We start from the raw sequence: 24,096 nt of genomic DNA on the forward strand, positions 1-24,096 counted from the left end.
CCATAGGTCTGATCTGAGGACTGATGAGGGTATATACCTGACAGGGGCAATGGGACCATAGGTCTGATCTGAGGACTGATGATGGTATATATCTGACAGGGGCAATGGGACCATAGGTCTGATCTGAGGACTGATGAGGGTATATACATGACAGGGGCAATGGGACCTAAGGTCTGATCTGAGGACTGATGAGGGTATATACCTGACAGGGGCATGGGACCATAGGTCTGATCTGAGGACTGATGAGGGTATGTACCTGACAGGGGCAATGGGACCATAGGTCTGATCTGAGGACTGATGAGGGTATATACCTGACAGGGGCAATGGGACCATAGGTCTGATCTGAGGACTGATGAGGGTATATACCTGACAGGGGCAATGGGACCATAGGTCTGATCTGAGGACTGATGAGGGTATATACCTGACAGGGGCAATGGGACCATAGGTCTGATCTGAGGACTGATGATGGTATATAACTGACAGGGGCAATGGGACCATAGGTCTGATCTGAGGACTGATGAGGGTATATACCTGACAGGGGCAATGGGACCTAAGGTCTGATCTGAGGACTGATGAGGGTATATACCTGACAGGGGCATGGGACCATAGGTCTGATCTGAGGACTGATGAGGGTATATACCTGACAGGGGCAATGGGACCATAGGTCTGATCTGAGGACTGATGAGGGTATATACCTGACAGGGGCAATGGGACCATAGGTCTGATCAGAGGACTGATGAGGGTATATACCTGACAGGGGCAATGGGACCATAGGTCTGATCTGAGGACTGATGAGGGTATATACCTGACAGGGGCAATGGGACCATAGGTCTGATCTGAGGACTGATGAGGGTATATACCTGACAGGGGCAATGGGACCATAGGTCTGATCTGAGGACTTATGAGGATATATAAATGCCAGCGGCTACATGAGCATGGGTCTGATCTGAGGTCTGATAAGGGCATATAACTGACAGGGTTAAAGGCTGTGGATCTGATTTGAGGTATGATGTGCACATATTGCTGACAGTAGCTACAGGGCTGTGTGCCTTTAATGAGGTTTGATATGGGTAACAGTGGCTACAGGGATAAGGGTCTGATGTGTGCATACTGTTGGCAGAGGCTTTGGAGTGTTGGGTCTGATCTGGATTTAAAAATGGGAATACAACTGCCAGGGGCTTCATGCAACAGGTATAATCCAAGTTCTGTTATGGTCACATGCCTGGCAGGGTCTGCAGGAAGTGGTATATGAACTGGGGTCTAATGTGGGCAAGTGTCTAATAGAGCCAGCAGAAACATGCAGTCTGATATAAGGTCTTATAATAACACCATCTAGAGATTTCCCCTGGTAAATCATATAGTACTTTTAGACCCCCATTGACCAGTGATATGATCTCTGATTGCATGAGGGACATAGCACCACACTTATTTGTGCAGGTTCTAATTTAAACTCACCTCGCCCACATACAAGCACAATACCTAGCGATCTGTAGCTAAGCTTAGGTTAGGGATACACAACTTACCTCTCCACCTCTTCTCGCTGAGTAGGGTTGGTTATAGCTGCAATATACTGCATGATGTATTTACTGGCCTCTGTCTTCCCAGCTCCACTCTCGCCTAAAGATTAAGGACACAAATATGTTTGAGTTGCACAGCATCATGGCAGAAAGAGCTTCCTCCTTAATAATGATGCATAAATGCCAGATGTCCAATAGCATCGTCTATAGACTATACATCCTTAACCAAGTCTCTTTTATTGACCAAAATATCCATGGTTAAAAAAGAAAAAGAAAGCAAAAGAAAATGTGTGTTACTTCCAAGCATTTGAGACAAGAGCATTCTAAATAACCTTCTTACATTACCTGTATTGTGAATGTCCTTTAGGATCATTTTAAAACATTTTAGTATGAGCTCAATACATAATACAAGAAAAAAACAAAAGGTTGTTTTAAAGGCCCTTAAACTTGGGATATTCACAACACAAGACAGTTTCTCTATCCACTAATCCATTCTTTACATTTTTTCTGGGACACCTTTTCTGAATTTGGGTGAAAACCTAGCTGTTTAATTTTACGCGCACCAACCTAAGGATACATTACTTAGGTGTCGTCCCATGGCTTCAGCAATCCTTTCTCTTTATGGGCTAGATTACAAGTGGCACGCTACTTAGTGCTCCCGCTCAAGTGATTGATTCACTAGAAGTAGGCTTTTTGCGCACGTCGGGTAGCACACGTATTACAAGTTGAAAGTAAATAGTTTTCGCACTAATGCAAACTAATGCACACAAAAAAACTGAACTTCGAATACTACAACAGCATTAACATATTTCCCCTTAGACTTCAATAAAGTGCAAAAACTGCAAGAAACCTAACAATCTTACCTGCAAACCTGATAGTGTTTTCTCAAGTGCGCTAACCCGACATGAAAATATGAATATTTCACATTTCAATGTACTTCACATAACAGAATATGTTCTATTTATTCATATATATATATATATGATTTTTGTTTTTTTGGTAATATATATATATACACACATAGGAATATCTATTTAAAAATACTTAAAACATATTCCCCAATGTGAAGAGCATTTGAATATGAAATATTTACCATAACTACATAGTTTAACAATTTATATGAATATTGCATAAGTATTATTTTCTGTGTTTCATCTAGTTGACTGCAAAGGGCTCCAATATATATATATATATATATATATATATATATATATATATATATATATATATATATATATATATATATATATATAAAAATACGGAAGGGGACTGCACTGGACTGGATACATATCCTATAACCCTGAAACATGCTCAGCCCTGGGTGCTCAATAGCACTCTCAGGAAGCTGTGCTGTTTCCAGATTCACAGGCAATTAACCCCAGACAAGTCTGGGTGCAAGGCCCATAGCAGACATCCCAACTCTCCCTGAAGTTCAGGGAGTCTCCCTGATTGTAATAGCGGCTCCCTGATGCCAGCAAATGGAATGCAATCTCCCTGAAACTCCAAGTACCATGATCCAATGTGGCCCAAATCTGGAAAAGTGTTTCTTTCTGGAATGCCTTTAGTTGCTAGGACATTATAGAACCCATAAAGCGTGCATCAGTAACCAAAAAACCCCCACTGATTTTAATAAAATAAAACACAAGTACTACCTTATTTACTGCACGTAATTAAACTTCGTATTCTAAAATATTTAAGCATTCAACAAGCGTGCGATCACTAATGAATTGGTTGTTGTATGTGACTTTATGTGGAAGCTACTTTAATGATACGTCTCTATCTTATTTAGGGTTTCAAGGTGTCCAATATATAAATGGGAGGGGGGGCAGCGCAGTAGCGGGTGAAGCCACCTCCCTGAAATTAGTTTCTGCAGGTTGGGATGTCTGCCATAGGGAAAATGACAAAATAAATCACTACAACACACAAAGTCCAGCACTCACTTACAAGCTCTCAGCTAAGATTAAAAGCAAAACTGCAAGAGTTAGTTACCATCTGGCCAAGTGGGACAAGCCCAGGTACCACATCAAGATCCCTAATACAGACAAACAATGCAAGCACTCAATGAGATCAATCAGATTTGTTTTTAACCAACTTGATTAACACCAAGACTAAATTAGGAGGAATATCATAGGAAAAAGCTGATGTAACTGCAAAGTGGACTTCCAAAACCAAATCACTCTTTATTTTATATTACATCTCTAAATCGTAGAATGTTTAAAACTGAAACCTCTGTTTAGTGCGCCTTAAACAGCTTTATATGCTACAAACTGCAGCAAACAACAAGATGTAAACAAATACTGGCAACCGGCAACGATACAAAATGTTCAATGTATGACATCACTGCCATCTTGTGACAAAATCAAATATTGCGCCTCATCTAAAGCCACTGAATCCTACTGCTAAATAGTTGTTTATTTATGCTGCAAAGAGTGAAATAGGATCAAATATTTACATAAGTAAGATTTTTTTCCCTGAAAACTCCTAGAAAATTGTTTTAAATGCTAGAAATATTTGTTTCTTCGCTAACAGTAAAATCTAATTTCCCAATGAGAGAGCATCAAAACAGACCAAAAACCTCCACAGATAATGCAAGAAAATGTCAGATCACAGAACAGCCTTACCGATGCCTGAAGTCAAGGCTTTAGCTTGTGCAGAGCGGGTGTTAACCCCTTATTGTCTCTCAGTCTGTAGATGATCTATTTGATTGGCTTCCAGTGACTGAAAATATAACATTTTAAAACTAATAATGTAAATACTGAATAGATATCTATATAGAGCTTGTCTTCTTTTCTTTTTTTTTAAAGTAAGCAATTATTACTCTTAGTATTATTACAATTATTACTATTAGTATTATTACAAGTATTACTGCTAGTAAAGTATGAAGATGACAGCATTAATAATATTTAGTTTACTGAACTCAGATTCAGAAGTTCACTATTTTGTGTGTTTGTTTTGTTGTTGTTTTTGTACGTCAAAGTTAAACATTTAAAACACTTTCTAATTTACTTTGTTATGGTCCCTCTACCAAATATATTTCTTTATTGTCCCTTCATAGACCCATATACTGCAGAACAGACACATCCTGATCCCTTTATAGACATATGGAGTACTGAAAACTTCACTATATACATGTTGTATTGCAAAACAGAGCCACACCTGCAGTTGTGCAGTATATTTGTGTGTATTCAGTGGAAGGAGTAAATCTGTTGTGCAGCATTTGTACATAGAACATGGTCAGGAATATGTACAGGGGTCAAGAGTGAGTATGTTCTGCATTGCATGTGTGTATAGAGGGTCCTGAAGTATAGCTGTTCTGCATTACGTTTGTGTACAGAGTTCTAAATTATAGCTGTTCTGCAGTACATTTGTGTATTGAGGGTTCTGAAGTATAGCTGTTCTGCATTACGTTTGTGTACAGAGTTCTAAATTATAGCTGTTCTGCAGTACATTTGTGTATTGAGGGTTCTGAAGTATAGCTGTTCTGCATTACGTTTGTGTATAGAGAGTTCTGAAGTATAGCTGTTCTGCATTACGTTTGTGTATAGAGAGTTCTGAAGTATAGCTGTTCTGCAGTACATGTGTGTTTTAAGGGTTCTGAAGTATAGCTGTTCTGCATTACGTTTGTGTATAGAGTTCTGAAGTATAGCTGTTCTGCATTACGTTTGTGTATAGAGAGTTCTGAAGTATAGCTGTTCTGCATTACGTTTGTGTATAGAGAGTTCTGAAGTATAGCTGTTCTGCAGTACATGTGTGTTTTAAGGGTTCTGAAGTATAGCTGTTCTGCATTACGTTTGTGTATAGAGAGTTCTGAAGCATAGCTGTTCTGCAGTACATGTGTGTATAGAGGGTTCTGAGGTATAGCTGTTCTGCAGTACATTTGTGTATTGAGGGTTCTGAAGTATAGCTGTTCTGCATTACGTTTGTGTATAGAGAGTTCTGAAGTATAGCTGTTCTGCATTACGTTTGTGTATAGAGAGTTCTGAAGTATAGCTGTTCTGCAGTACATGTGTGTTTTAAGGGTTCTGAAGTATAGCTGTTCTGCATTACGTTTGTGTATAGAGAGTTCTGAAGCATAGCTGTTCTGCAGTACATGTGTGTATAGAGGGTTCTGAGGTATAGCTGCTCTGCAGTACATTTGAGTATAGAGAGTTCTGAAGTATAGCTGTTCTGCATTACATTTGTGTATAGAGAGTTCTGAAGCATAGCTGTTCTGCAGTACATGTGTGTATAGAGGGTTCTGAGGTATAGCTGTTCTGCAGTACATTTGTGTATTGAGGGTTCTGAAGTATAGCTGTTCTGCATTACGTTTGTGTACAGAGAGTTCGAAAGTATAGCTGTTCTGCAGTACATTTGTGTATAGAGGGTTCTGAATTATAGCTGTTCTGCAGTACATTTGTATATTGAGGGTTCTGAAGTATAGCTGTTCTGCAGTACATGTGTGTATTATACATGCAGATACACACACACAGTACATAGCTTACACTTATACATGCAGATACACACACACACTACAAAGCTTACACTTATACTTGTAGATATATACATACACACACTACATAGCTTACACTTATACATGCAGATACACACACAGTACACAGCATACACTTATACATGCAGATACACACACACACACACACACATTACATAGCTTACACTTATACATGCAGATACACACACACAGTACATAGCTTACACTTATACATGCAGATACACACACACACTACAAAGCTTACACTTATACTTGTAGATATATACATACACACACTACATAGCTTACACTTATACATGCAGATACACACACAGTACACAGCATACACTTATACATGCAGATACACACACACACACACATTACATAGCTTACACTTATACATGCAGATACAAACACACACTACGTAGCACACTTATACATATAGATACACACACACACATCATAGCATACACTTATACATACAGATACACACACACACTACATAACATACACATATACATGCAGATACACACACTACATAGCATACACTTACACATGCAGACACACACACTACATAGCTTACACTTATACATGCAGATACACACACACACACTACATAACATACACTTATACATGCAGATACACACAAACACACTTAAACATGCAGATACACACACTAAATATCTTACACTTATACATGCAGATGCATACACTTATACATGCAGATGCATACACTTATACATGCAGATACACACACTTATACATGCAGATGCAAACACTTATACATGCAGATACACACACACACTACATAGCTTACACAAATACATGCAGATACACACTACATAGCACACGTATACATACAGATACACACACACGGCATAGCATAAACTTATACCTACAGATACACACACTACATAGTATAAACTTATACATACAGATACACACACTAAATAGCTTACACTTATACATGCAGATACACACACTATAAAGCTTACACTTATACATGCAGATACACACACACTTATACATACAGATACACACACACTACATAGCTTACACTTATACATGCAGGTACACACAGACACACTACATAGCTTACATTTATAAATGCAGACACACTCACACACTTATACATGCAGATACACACACTAAATAGCTTACACTTATACATGCAGATGCATACACTTATACATGCAGATACACACACTTATACATGCAGATACACACACACACTACATAGCTTACACTTATACATGCAGATACACACTACATAGCACACTTATACATACAGATACACACACGGCATAGCATACACTTATACATACAGATACACACACACACTACATAGTATACACTTATACATGCAGATACACGCACTACATAGCATACACTTATACATGCAGAAACACACAAACACACTTATACATACAGATACACACACTAAATAGCTTACACTTATACATGCAGATACACACACTATATAGCTTACACTTATACATGAAGATACACACACACTTATACATACAGATACACACACACTACATAGCTTACACTTATACATGCAGATACACACACTATATAGCTTACACTTATACATGACGATACACACACACTTATACATACAGATACACACACACTACATAGCTTACACTTATGCATGCAGATACACACAGACACACACACTCACACATAGCTTACATTTATAAAATCAGACACACCCACACACACTCACACTACATAGATTATACTTATACATGCAGATACACACACACACTACACAGCATATACTTATACATACAGATGAACACACACACTACATAGCATACACTTATACATACAGATACACACACATAAACTACTTAGCATACACTTATACATGCAGATACACACAGACTAAACAGCATACACTAATACATGCAGATACACACGCACTACATAGCTTACACTTATACATGCAGATACACACACACACACTACATAGCATACACTTATATATCTAGATAAACACACACACTTATACATGCAGATACACACACTTATACATGCAGATGCAAACACTTATACATGCAGATACACACACACACTACATAGCTTACACAAATACATGCAGATACACACTACATAGCACACGTATACATACAGATACACACACACGGCATAGCATAAACTTATACCTACAGATACACACACTACATAGTATAAACTTATACATACAGATACACACACTAAATAGCTTACACTTATACATGCAGATACACACACTATAAAGCTTACACTTATACATGCAGATACACACACACTTATACATACAGATACACACACACTACATAGCTTACACTTATACATGCAGGTACACACAGACACACTACATAGCTTACATTTATAAATGCAGACACACTCACACACTTATACATGCAGATACACACACTAAATAGCTTACACTTATACATGCAGATGCATACACTTATACATGCAGATACACACACTTATACATGCAGATACACACACACACTACATAGCTTACACTTATACATGCAGATACACACTACATAGCACACTTATACATACAGATACACACACGGCATAGCATACACTTATACATACAGATACACACACACACTACATAGTATACACTTATACATGCAGATACACGCACTACATAGCATACACTTATACATGCAGAAACACACAAACACACTTATACATACAGATACACACACTAAATAGCTTACACTTATACATGCAGATACACACACTATATAGCTTACACTTATACATGAAGATACACACACACTTATACATACAGATACACACACACTACATAGCTTACACTTATACATGCAGATACACACACTATATAGCTTACACTTATACATGACGATACACACACACTTATACATACAGATACACACACACTACATAGCTTACACTTATGCATGCAGATGCACACAGACACACACACTCACACATAGCTTACATTTATAAAATCAGACACACCCACACACACTCACACTACATAGATTATACTTATACATGCAGATACACACACACACTACACAGCATATACTTATACATACAGATGAACACACACACTACATAGCATACACTTATACATACAGATACACACACATAAACTACTTAGCATACACTTATACATGCAGATACACACAGACTAAACAGCATACACTAATACATGCAGATACACACGCACTACATAGCTTACACTTATACATGCAGATACACACACACACACTACATAGCATACACTTATATATCTAGATAAACACACACACTTATACATACAGATACACACATGTACACTACATAGCTTACACTTATGCATACAGATACACACACTACATAGCTTACACTTATACATGCAGATACACACACATTATATAGCATACACTTATACATGCAGATACACATACACTACATAGCTTATACTTCTACATGCAAATACACACAGACTACACAGCATACACTTATACATGCAGATACACACACTACATAGCATACACTTATACATGCAGATACACACATGCACACTACATAGCTTACACTTATACATACAGACACACACACACTACATAGCTTACACTTATACATGCAGATACACACACATTATATAGCATACACTTATACATGCAGATACACACACACTACATAGCTTATACTTCTACATGCAAATACACACACACATACTACACAGCATACACTTATACATGCAGATACACACACACTACATAGCTTACACTTATACATGCAGATACACACACACTACATAGCTTATACTTCTACATGCAAATTCACACACACAGACTACACAGCATACACTTATGCATGCAGATACACACACTACATAGCATACACTTATACATGCAGATACACACACACACTTATACATACAGATACACACATGCATACTACATAGCTTACACTTATACATACAGATACACACACACATTACATAGCTTACACTTATACATGCAGATACACACACATTATATAGCATACACTTATACATGCAGATACACACACACTACATAGCTTATACTTCTACATGCAAATACGCACACACATACTACACAGCATACACTTATACATGCAGATATACACACACTACATAGCTTACACTTATACATGCAGATACACATACTACATAGCTTACACTTATACATGCAGATACACTCACACACTTATACATACAGATACACCCATGCACACTACATAGCTTACACTTATACATGCAGATACACACACATTATATAGCTTACAATTATACATGCAGATACACACACACACTGCATAGCATACACTTATACATACAGATACACTCACACACTCACACTCACACTACACAGCTTACACTTATACATGCAGATACACACACTACACAGCATACACTTATACATACAGATGAACACACGCACTACATAGCTTACACTTATACATGCAGATACACACACACTACATAGCTTACACTTATACATTCAGATACACACACACACTACATAGCTTACACTTATACATGCAGATATATACACACACACACACTACATAGCTTACACTTATATATGCAGATACACACACACACACAACACAGCATACACTTATACATGCAGATACACACACACTACATAGCTTATACTTCTACATGCAAATACACACACACATACTACACAGCATACACTTATACATACAGATGAACACACGCACTACATAGCTTACACTTATACATGCAGATACACACACACTACATAGCTTACACTTATACATTCAGATACACACACAGTACACAGCATACACTTATACATGCAGATACACACACACACATTACATAGCTTACACTTATACATGCAGATACAAACACACACTACGTAGCACACTTATACATATAGATACACACACACACATCATAGGATACACTTATACATACAGATACACACACACACTACATAGCATACACATATACATGCAGATACACACACTACATAGCATACAGTTATACATGCAGACACACACACTACATAGCTTACACTTATACATGCAGATACACACACTACATAACATACACTTATACATGCAGATACACACAAACACACTTAAACATGCAGATACACACACTAAATAGCTTACACTTATACATGCAGATGCATACACTTATACATGCAGATGCATACACTTATACATGCAGATACACACACTTATACATGCAGATACACACACACACACTACATAGCTTACACAAATACATGCAGATACACACTACATAGCACACGTATACATACAGATACACACACACGGCATAGCATAAACTTATACATACAGATACACACACTACATAGTATAAACTTATACATACAGATACACACACTAAATAGCTTACACTTATACATGCAGATACACACACTATAAAGCTTACACTTATACATGCAGATACACACACACTTATACATACAGATACACACACTACATAGCTTACACTTATACATGCAGGTACACACAGACACACTACATAGCTTACATTTATAAATGCAGACACACTCACACACTTATACATGCAGATACACACACTAAATAGCTTACACTTATACATGCAGATGCATACACTTATGCATGCAGATACACACACTTATACATGCAGATACACACACACACTACATAGCTTACACTTATACATGCAGATACACACTACATAGCTTACACTTATACATACAGATACACACACGCATAGCATACACTTATACATACAGATACACACACACACTACATAGTATACACTTATACATGCAGATACACGCACTACATAGCATACACTTATACATGCAGAAACACACAAACACACTTATACATACAGATACACACACTAAATAGCTTACACTTATACATGCATATACACACACTATATAGCTTACACTTATACATGAAGATACACACACACTTATACATACAGATACACACACACACTACATAGCTTACACTTATACATGCAGAAACACACACTATATAGCTTACACTTATACATGAAGATACACACACACTTATACATACAGATACACACACACTACATAGCTTACACTTATGCATGCAGATACACACAGACACACACACTCACACATAGCTTACATTTATAAAATCAGACACACCCACACACACTCACACTACATAGATTATACTTATACATGCAGATACACACACACACTACACAGCATACACTTATACATACAGATGAACACACACACTACATAGCATACACTTATATATACAGATACACACACATACACTACTTAGCATACACTTATACATGCAGATACACACAGACTAAACAGCATAAACTTATACATGCAGATACACACGCACTACATAGCTTACACTTATACATGCAGATACACACACACACACTACATAGCATACACTTATATATCCAGATACACACACACACTTATACATACAGATACACACATGTACACTACATAGCTTACACTTATGCATACAGATACACACACTACATAGCTTACACTTATACATGCAGATACACACACATTATATAGCATACACTTATACATGCAGATACACACACACTACATAGCTTATACTTCTACATGCAAATACACACACAGACTACACAGCATACACTTATACATGCAGATACACACACTACATAGCATACACTTATACATGCAAATACACACACACTTATACATACAGATACACACATGCACACTACATAGCTTACACTTATACATACAGACACACACACACACTACATAGCTTACACTTATACATGCAGATACACACACATTATATAGCATACACTTATACATGCAGATACACACACACTACATAGCTTATACTTCTACATGCAAATACACACACACATACTACACAGCATACACTTATACATGCAGATACACACACACTACATAGCTTATACTTCTACATGCAAATACACACACACATACTACACAGCATACACTTATACATGCAGATACACACACACTACATAGCTTACACTTATACATGCAGATACACACACACTACATAGCTTATACTTCTACATGCAAATTCACACACACAGACTACACAGCATACACTTATGCATGCAGATACACACAATACATAGCATACACTTATACATGCAGATACACACACACACACTTATACATACAGATACACACATGCATACTACATAGCTTACACTTATACATACAGATACACACACACATTACATAGCTTACACTTATACATGCAGATACACACACATTATATAGCATACACTTATACATGCAGATATACACACACTACATAGCTTATACTTCTACATGCAAATACACACACACATACTACACAGCATGCACTTATACATGCATATATTCACACACTTCATAGCTTACACTTATACATGCAGATACACACACTACATAGCATACACTTATACATGCAGATACACTCACACACTTATACATACAGATACTCCCATGCACACTACATAGCTTACACTTATACATGCAGATACACACACATTATATAGCTTACAATTATACATGCAGATACACACACACACACTGCATAGCATACACTTATACATACAGATACACTCACACACTCACACTCACACTACATAGCTTACACTTATACATGCAGATACACACACACACACACACTACACAGCATACACTTATACATACAGATGAACACACGCACTACATAGCTTACACTTATACATGCAGATACACACACACTACATAGCTTACACTTATACATTCAGATACACACACACACTACATAGCTTACACTTATACATGCAGATACACACACTACATAGCATACACTTATACATGCAGATACACTCACACACTTATACATACAGATACACCCATGCACACTACATAGCTTACACTTATACATGCAGATACACACACATTATATAGCTTACAATTATACATGCAGATACACACACACACTGCATAGCATACACTTATACATACAGATACACTCACACACTCACACTACATAGCTTACACTTATACATGCAGATACACACACACACACTACACAGCATACACTTATACATACAGATGAACACACGCACTACATAGCTTACACTTATACATGCAGATACACACACACTACATAGCTTACCCTTATACATTCAGATACACACACACACTACATAGCTTACACTTATACATGCAGATACACACACACACACACACACACACTACATAGCTTACACTTATATATGCAGATACACACACACACACAACACAGCACACACTTATACATGCAGATACACACACACTACATAGCTTATACTTCTACATGCAAATACACACGCACATACTACACAGCATACACTTATACATGCAGATACACACACGCTACATAGCTTACACTTATACATACAGATACACACACTACATAGCATACACTTATACATGCAGATACACTCACACACTTATACATACAGATACACCCATGCAAACTACATAGATTACACTTATACATGCAGATACACACACATTATATAGCTTACAATTATACATGCAGATACACACACACACTACATAGCATACACTTATGCATATAGATACACTCTCACACTCACACTACATAGCTTACACTTATACATGCAGATACACACACACACTACACAGCATACACTTATACATACAGATGAACACACGCACTACATAGCTTACACTTATACATGCAGATACACACACACTACATAGCTTACACTTATACATTCAGATACACACACACACTACATAGCTTACACTTATACATGCAGATATATACACACACACACACACACTACATAGCTTACACTTATATATGCAGATACACACACACAGAACACATCATACACTTATACATGCAGATACACACACACACACACACTACATAGCATACACTTATACATATAGATACACACAGCATACACTAATACATGCAGATACACACACACTACATAGCTTACACTTATACATGCAGATACACACACACTACATAGCTTACCCTTATACATTCAGATACACACACACACTACATAGCTTACACTTATACATGCAGATACACACACACACTACATAGCTTACACTTATATATGCAGATACACACATACACACACAACACAGCATACACTTATACATGCAGATACACACACACTACATAGCTTATACTTCTACATGCAAATACACACACACATACTACACAGCATACACTTATACATGCAGATACACACACGCTACATAGCTTACACTTATACATACAGATACACACACTACATAGCATACACTTATACATGCAGATACACTCACACACTTATACATACAGATACACCCATGCACACTACATAGCTTACACTTATACATGCAGATACACACACATTATATAGCTTACAATTATACATGCAGATACACACACACACTACATAGCATACACTTATGCATACAGATACACTCTCACACTCACACTACATAGCTTACACTTATACATGCAGATACACACACACACTACACCGCATACACTTATACATACAGATGAACACACGCACTACATAGCTTACACTTATACATGCAGATACACACACACTACATAGCTTACACTTATACATTCAGATACACACACACACTACATAGCTTACACTTATACATGCAGATATACACACACACACACACACACTACATAGCTTACACTTATATATGCAGATACACACACACAGAACACATCATACACTTATACATGCAGATACACACACACACACTACATAGCATACACTTATACATGTAGATACACACAGCATACACTAATACATGCAGATACACACACACTACATAGCTTACACTTATACATGCAGATACACACACACACTACATAGCATACACTTATACATGCAGATACACACACATACTTATAGATACAGATACACGCATGCACACTACATAGCTTACACTTATACATACAGATACACACACACACTAAATAGCTTACACTTATACATGCAGATACACACACATTATATACCATACACTTATACATGCAGATACACACAGACACACTACATAGCTTACACTTATACATGCAGATACACACACATTATATAGCATACACTTATACATGCAGATACACACAGACACACTACATAGCTTACACTTATACATGCAGATACACACACATTATATAGCATACACTTATACATACAGATACACACACATGCTACATAGCTTACACTTATACATACAGATACACACACACTACATAGCATACACTTATACATGCAGATACACACACTTATACATACAGATACACACATGTACACTACATAGCTTACACTTATACATGCAGATACACACACACTATATAGCATACACTTATACATGCAGATACACACACACACTTATACATACAGATAAACACACACGCTACATAGCATACACTTATACATGCAGATACACACACACTTATACATACAGATACACACACATGCTACATAGCTTACACTTACACATGCAGATACACACACTACATAGCATACACTTATACATGCAGATACACACATGCATTTATACATACAGATAAACGCACACACTACATCATATATGGGTATATGTTATTTATTGTATGGGGTCCTGGGGTTGGCAAGCACATTAGCTGGCAGTCTGAGGCTGACACTATTCGTTATTCCTTTTCCACAGGGAATATAACAGGTATCTAACCCTGGGAGAGAAAAGCCAGTTGCTTCTGAGTATGGGCCCAATAGAATTTGAAATATATATTTTTTTTAAATGCATGGGGTAATGTGGGGCAGATGGCAAGCTTCCCGGGACAGCGGGACAGACCTCTAAAATCATGAGTGTCCCGCAAAAATCGGGACAGTTGGGGGGACAATACTGCCCTATTACCCACAGCTAGAGTCTTATCACAGTACTGCCCTATTACCCACAATCAAGGCTTTACCACAGAATTGCCCTATTACCCACAGTCAAGGCTTTACCACAGTACTGCCCTATTACCCACAGTCAAGGCTTTACCACTTGCCTTACCAGATATCACAATGCAGGTGTCCTTGGCTCTACGTTTCATCGCTTTATATGCTGCATCTGCAATGGCGTACAGGTGAGGAGGTCGCTCATACAGTTCTCGGCCTCTATAGTGGTCTATCATTTCCTTCCCATACAAATCCATAGATCTATAAGGGTTCACAGAGACCACCACCTCCCCAATGTATGTGTAAATCCGTCCACGCTCAAACCTGCAAGGTTACAGAACACATTTTTAGCCACCGGCTCTGGTACTGAATGGTATCCACAAAAAATACTAAAGAGAAACGTGAATTATTTTGATTATCTGGAAGCTGTGGCAATAAAACAGTATTACAAATATACATTTTTATTAGCTTTCAGATTGCTAACAAAATGCATCTGCACCGCACCATACTATTGATTTACATAGTCAACAAATGCATAGTAAAAAGAGTGTTGTTTTCCTTGACACAAGGGTTCTAAAGAATACCCATGGTCTTGTAGTGGATCTACATAAGAAAGAAACAGATTGCAACACTCTCTTGCATTACTAAAGTATGCATCCCCCTTCTTTAATTAGATCTCACCCTAGGAGCCAACTTTTGAGGGTGAGACAGGTTGTGTCTGAAACAGGTCCTATTGAGCAGAGATTGGCTGAAATGGGTGATCGCTTTAAATCTAGGTGATCTCCACCAGGATTAATAAAAAAGGAAATTGAAAAAGTTAGGCAAATTCCTAGACAAACATTGTTAGAACAAAAAGAGGTTAGGGACAAAAGGAAATCAAACAGGTTAGTTTTTGTTAGCCAATATTCTAAATTGAGTGACAGGATCCGTAGGATTATCTTTAAACATTGGCATGTATTACGGACATGTAACCCTGAGGTAGTGGAGTTTAGAGAACCCATATAGAAGGGGTAGAAATTTGAACGATGTGCTGGTACATACTTCTTAGATTCTTGCACCTGGGCCCTGTGGTTTCTAGTTACGCCACTGGGGAGTTAGATTGGTCCCTATGTCTTTAAAAGGGGTTTATGGGTTATGATTGACATGGTTAATCTGTGATTTTTCGTGATGTGTAATAAGATTGACACAAATTATTTGCAATAATTTTTGTTTTAAGATAATAATCTTGTCTAACTATAATCTGTGTATTGTAATATAGATAATGGGTAATTTGCTGTTTGTTTTATGGTTTATGTGTGACCACTAGATGGCATTACTTCAGGTGTTTCTGATACAGGTATAGTGGGGGTGTGGTTTATAAGGTTTATAAGATGTATTGATTCCAGGTGTAACCATACATGACTAAGGACTAGGTCCAAAACGTTGTTTGTTTTGTGGTCTGGCTGTGATTATTGTACAGATTGTACTGAATAAATCTGTTGAAGAGACTGTTGGTGCGGCTCTTTTTCCTGATGTTTATACTATAGGGTATTGTGCAGTACCCCTTGAGCTGGCACACCATTTACTCCCAGGTGCTGGAACTTCCTTTGGGATGCTATATTAATTGTAGATATCGCTGACAATAATTTTATACTGCTATTAATTATTAATATTCATAATTACAATACGTAGCACGATAAATGCTGATAAATACACCAACATTACGGGAGGACACTCCTGAGACGTATCAACAGATATGTTGGTCAGACTTCACACAAACTCAAAGATAGAATAAGGGAACATCTCCTCCAAATTAAATGGTAGAAGGATGATCTCCCAATATATAAACACTTCAAAGAGCAACATAATAGCAGTGATTTAAGTTTCAAATATATGGGCATCTGTAAAGTGCCGAAGGACTGGAGGGGGGTGACATAGAACGGGGAGTTTTTACTGAGATACTTTTGCCATATATTTTATATATTTTATCTTAAACATGATAATTCTAGGTTCTAAAAGAATTTAAATGCTGTTTCAGTTTCAGAATCCACAATCTGAATGTATGTATGTTCGTACTAGCGTTCCGTCATTTTTTTATATATAAATTTTATATAAGAATTTCTTATAGAATTTTTATAGGATTGTGTTCTGTAATAGCTTTGGAATATATAACAACATATGTCTGTTACACTGGTTACACCATGGTTTTTGTATATACAGTAGGTTCTATATATATATATATTTGATATATTTTTATATATAAGTAATTGCAAAAGGTTTATTTCAAACATATTGTCCACTGATGTGTATATAAGTGTGTCTCTTGCTATTGTATTTATTAATAAGACATATTTTAGATACTACTTTTTGATACTATTGGGTATGTATGTTTTCAAACATGGTTATGTCTGTCACCATGATAATATTTTAAATAGTTGTTAAGATATGACACGATCTTATACAGAAAATGTTATACTCGAGCCATCCTATATATACTGTATATATTTTTATACATTTTTGGTATATATATATTTTTATCTGTAATAAAGTTTTTATGTGAAATAAAGTTTTCTATATAGATAATATTTAACGTATATATGAATACCTAATTTTTATTCATATATATTTTTTATATTTTAATTTTTACAACTTTGGAATATTATGAGTCTATATATGTCTTTCAACAAGATTACAAGTTTTGTGGCATGGTGCGGTACGGCTATACAGCTGAAAAATTAGCCATTGCGCGTGGAATGGCAGGTCTCCAGTACTACAAGTTGTGGTGGTATAGCTATACCGCAAGCGTTTTAGCCTGTAATGCAACTCTCCATTCCGCTGTATTATAGGTTGTGCGTTCCGGCTAAAATGCTTGCATTATAGCCTATACCACTGCAATCCGAGACCAGTAATGTTTCACAAAACTCATAACTAAAATGTTACAAAGTACACTAACACCCATAAACTACCTATTAACCCCTAAACCACCGGCCCCCAGATCGCTAATACTAAACTAAACCTATTAAGCCCTAAACCGCTGGCCCACTACATTGCAAATCACTAAATTAAACTATTAACCCCTAAACCTAACACCCCCCTAACTTTAAATGAAATTTACAATATACCTATCTTAAAATAAATAAAAACTTACCTGTGAAATAAAAAAAACTAAGATTAAACTATAAATAAACATAACATAACTATTTTAAGAAAAGAAAATAAACTATAAAGAAAAAAAAACTGAATTACAAGATTAAAATAACCTAACACTACGGAAAAAAATGTTTACAAATTTAAAAAAAACATAACTGTACAAAAAAAAAATAATATCTAACATTATCAAAAAATAAAAAGCTAAAATTATGGAAAATAAAAAAACACTAAGATTACAAAAAATAATAAATGCAATTATCCAAAATAATAAAAATTACAAATCAACCAATAGGATTTAAGCAGCTCTCATCCTATTGGCTGATTTGAATTTTTCAGCCAATAGGAATGCAATATTACCCCAATACAATGTTGGTTGGGTGGGGGTTTTACTTTTAGGGGGGATTTAGTAATTTTGTAAGGTTAAAGAGCTGTTTAACTTAGGGCAATGCCCTACAAATGACCATTTTAAAGGCTATTGGTAGTTTATTGTTAGATTAGGGGATGTTTTTATTTGGGGGGGCTTTTTTGTTTTTATAGGGCAATTAGATAAGGTGTAATTTGTATTATTTTGGATAATTTTGTTTATTATTTTTTGTAATCTTAGTGTTTTTATATTTTCTGTAATGTTAGCGTTTTTAATTTTTGGTAATGTTAGATCTTATTTATTTTTTCATAGTGTTAGGTTTTTTTAAATTGGCAATTCAGTTGTTTTTTTGGGGGGGTTTCGTAGTGTTAGGTTATTTTAATCTTGTAATTTAGTTTTTTTAATTTGTAGTTTATTTTATTTTTTTAAATAGTTATGTTATGTTTATTAATAATTTAATCCTAGTATTTTTTATTTCACAGGTAAGTTTTTATTTATTTTAAGATAGTTATATTGTAAGTTGAATTTAAAGTGAGGGGGGTGTTAGGTTTAGGGGTTAATAGTTTAATTTAGTGATTTGCGATGTGGGGGATGGAGGTTTAGGGGTTAATAGGTTTAGTTTATTAGTAGCGATATGGGGGGCCGGTGGTTTAGAAGTTAATAGGTTTAGTTTATTAGTAGCGATGTGGGGGAGGCGGCGGTTTAGGGGTTAATAACTTTAATTAGTATCTGCGGTTTTAGGGGGCAGCAGATTAGAGGTTAATAACTTTAATTAGTGATGGCAATGTCGGGGGCAGCGGATTAGGGGTGTCTAGACTAGGGGGTTATGTTAGGGTGTTAGGTTTTACCATAACATCACAATTCAAATACACGTCAACTGGAAATTACGTAACAGGAACCAGAAGTGACACATGACAACCCAGAAATTACTTAACCTGAACTGGAAGTGACGCACGCCAAACCGGAAGTGCTGCCCATGTTCCAGAAACAAAAATATTGCAACAACAATAATGCAGAAGTAACCTCTCTTTTTGCGGGAATAGTCCCTTTATGCCTGTGCATTTTGATTAGGTACCTAACCATTTGCAATTCTGGAAATCTCTGAGCCTATTATGTCTTGAAAAGACCCCAGGTTGGGCAGAAACGCATTTCTAACAGACACTGTGACCTCTAGTTATCAACGTGTCTACCTCAAATATGCTGGAATTCCGCAGCGTATTTGTGGCGAGGCTGATTCGCCTTAGTTATCAAGCCCTAGATCCCGGCAAAAGTAGAATATAGTGACATAAGCTTCGATCCGCCGGACTCAGTCCGACACAGATTGATTCTTACATCACTCCAGATGTTCCGCACACAAGTGCGGCACAATCTGACTACTTTTGCTAGTTATAAAAAAATTAGCAGGTACGCTCGGCACTTTACCGGCCCAGCGTACCTGGTTTTCAAACCGCCGCCCTGGAGGCGGCGGATCCCATAGGAATCAATGGGAGTCTGACCATAACGAAAGTTCATGTTCGCTGCTGCCTGACATCCCATTGATTCCTATGGGAGCTGTCTACACCTAACACCCTAACATGTTCCACCGAGTCTAAACACCCCTAATCTGCCCCCTCTACACCGCCGCAACTAAATAAAGTTATTACCCCCTAACCCGCCGCTCCCAGACCCCGCCGCAAGCTATACTAAATATGTATTAACCCCTAAACCGGCGCTCCCGGACCCCGCCGCCACCTACATTATACCTATTAACCCCTATCCTGCCCCCCCCTATACCGCCGCCCTCTATATAAAGTTATTAACCCCTATCCTGCCCCCCCCTATACCGCCGCCCCCCTGCGGATCCCAGACCTCGCCGCAACTAAATAAATAGTTTAACCCCTAAACCGCCGCTCCCGGACCCCGCCGCAATCTATATTAAACTTATTAACCCCTAATCTGCCCCCCCTACACCGTCGCCACCTATAATAAATTTATTAACCCTTATCCTGCCCCCCACTACACCGCCGCCACTGTAATAAAATTATTAACCCCTAAACCTAAGTCTAACACTAACCCTAACACCCCCCTAACTAAAATATTAATTAAATAAATCTAAATAATATTTCTCTTATTAACTAAGTTAATCCTATTTAAAACTAAATACTTACCATTAAAACAAACCCTAATATAGCTACAATATAAATAATAATTATATTGTAGCTATCTTAGGCCTAGATTTAGAGTTCGGCGTTAGCCGTGAAAACCAGCGTTAGAGGCTCCTAACGCGGGTTTCTTACGCACTCCGGTATTTAGAGTTTATTTACCGCCACTCCAAAATCACCTAACGCTCAAATTTCTACCGACACCTCAGACCCAGTAGTAAACATATACCGACAAAATAAAATTCTACGAATCAAATTACAAATATTACACAAAGTACACTTACAGTCATACAAACACTACACTATGTTTATTTTTCATATTTAATAATTTTTCAGCAAAATACAAAGGATTAAAGTTGCGAGATCTCGGGTGTTTGAAAAAAAACAACACAAATCCATTTTCCCATTGACTTACATTGACACACGGGAAAAGACCCTCATATACCTACATCTAACTAATAACTTTATCACAAACATACACTCATCGATGCATACAAATAATATACACCAAATGACATACACAAAATATTTATTTATTACAAAAAGAACACGATTTAGTTACTTTTTCACACAAGCTCATGACGTCACTCACTTTACGAGGAAAACCAGTCTTAGAAAAAAAATGTGGAAATCTTAAGAGCCTCCATTGACTTCTATTGGGAAGACGTGCTCGTGTACGCGAAACCCTCATTTCCCTAACGCACGCAAATAGCGTAGACAGAAAAACTCCAAATACCAGCGCTAGAAAATACATGATTTCATGCGTTAGACCCAGCTATGATAAATAGATTAAGAAATGACTATTTCCCTATGGTGGATTTATGGATTTTACTGTTTGAATATTCACAACACCATGAAATTGTTTCATACTTTTATATTACATCAACTACAAATCAACATCACTAGTAACACATTATTATTTAAATAAAATTACATTTAAACTTTAAAAAATATTCATTAAACATTTCTGGATTCACAAACACTACACAATGGGAAACACCTCTCATTTCCCTTTATTATTGCATTTCTGTTATTCAACTCATATGCTTGCAGCAACTGCATATCTACATAGGCTTAACACATGATCACTCATGGATGCACATATATTACTTTTAACATTCACTCATACATGTGCATTCAAATGATGGGGGACAAACACATGACATTCTCTACAGGAATCACAAAACACAACATATGGATTTTAATGTACTTTTAACATCATGATTCCATCACCAGAAACCATTAGGAATTACGTACAACAAGAACATCATTACACCAGATTACAGATGTCACTTTATGGGAAGGAACAACAATGCCAGACGCTATATAGAAGTCAGCATATGTGGGACACAATCACAATATATACGTACATGTACATAACACGCATCACCCATCACGCAACCACAAAGCACACATTTAGATTTTATTCAGCACACAATAACAATGTAGCACAATACAACAACACAATGAGGATTTCAGAACTACATAGGCAGGTTAATAATATCATGACGTCATTAGAAGATTCAACCATACACATCACA

The 24,096-nt window shown here is 36.8% G+C and overlaps 1 protein-coding gene across 1 annotated transcript in view; it reads right to left on the reverse strand.

Moving 5' to 3' along the window:
* Positions 1–24,096, reverse strand: part of MYO1G (myosin IG) — a 793,301-nt gene that overhangs the window by 708,379 nt on the left and 60,826 nt on the right. Inside the window, exons 2-3 of the mRNA XM_053713702.1 lie at positions 17,037–17,245; positions 1,524–1,617 (exon numbers count right to left, since the gene is read on the reverse strand). Of these exons, the coding sequence (XP_053569677.1) occupies positions 1,524–1,617; positions 17,037–17,245 (303 nt within the window). The remainder of the gene's footprint in view (positions 1–1,523; positions 1,618–17,036; positions 17,246–24,096) is intronic.

Source organism: Bombina bombina, chromosome 5 (assembly GCF_027579735.1).
Source record: "Bombina bombina isolate aBomBom1 chromosome 5, aBomBom1.pri, whole genome shotgun sequence".
NCBI lineage: Eukaryota > Metazoa > Chordata > Amphibia > Anura > Bombinatoridae > Bombina > Bombina bombina.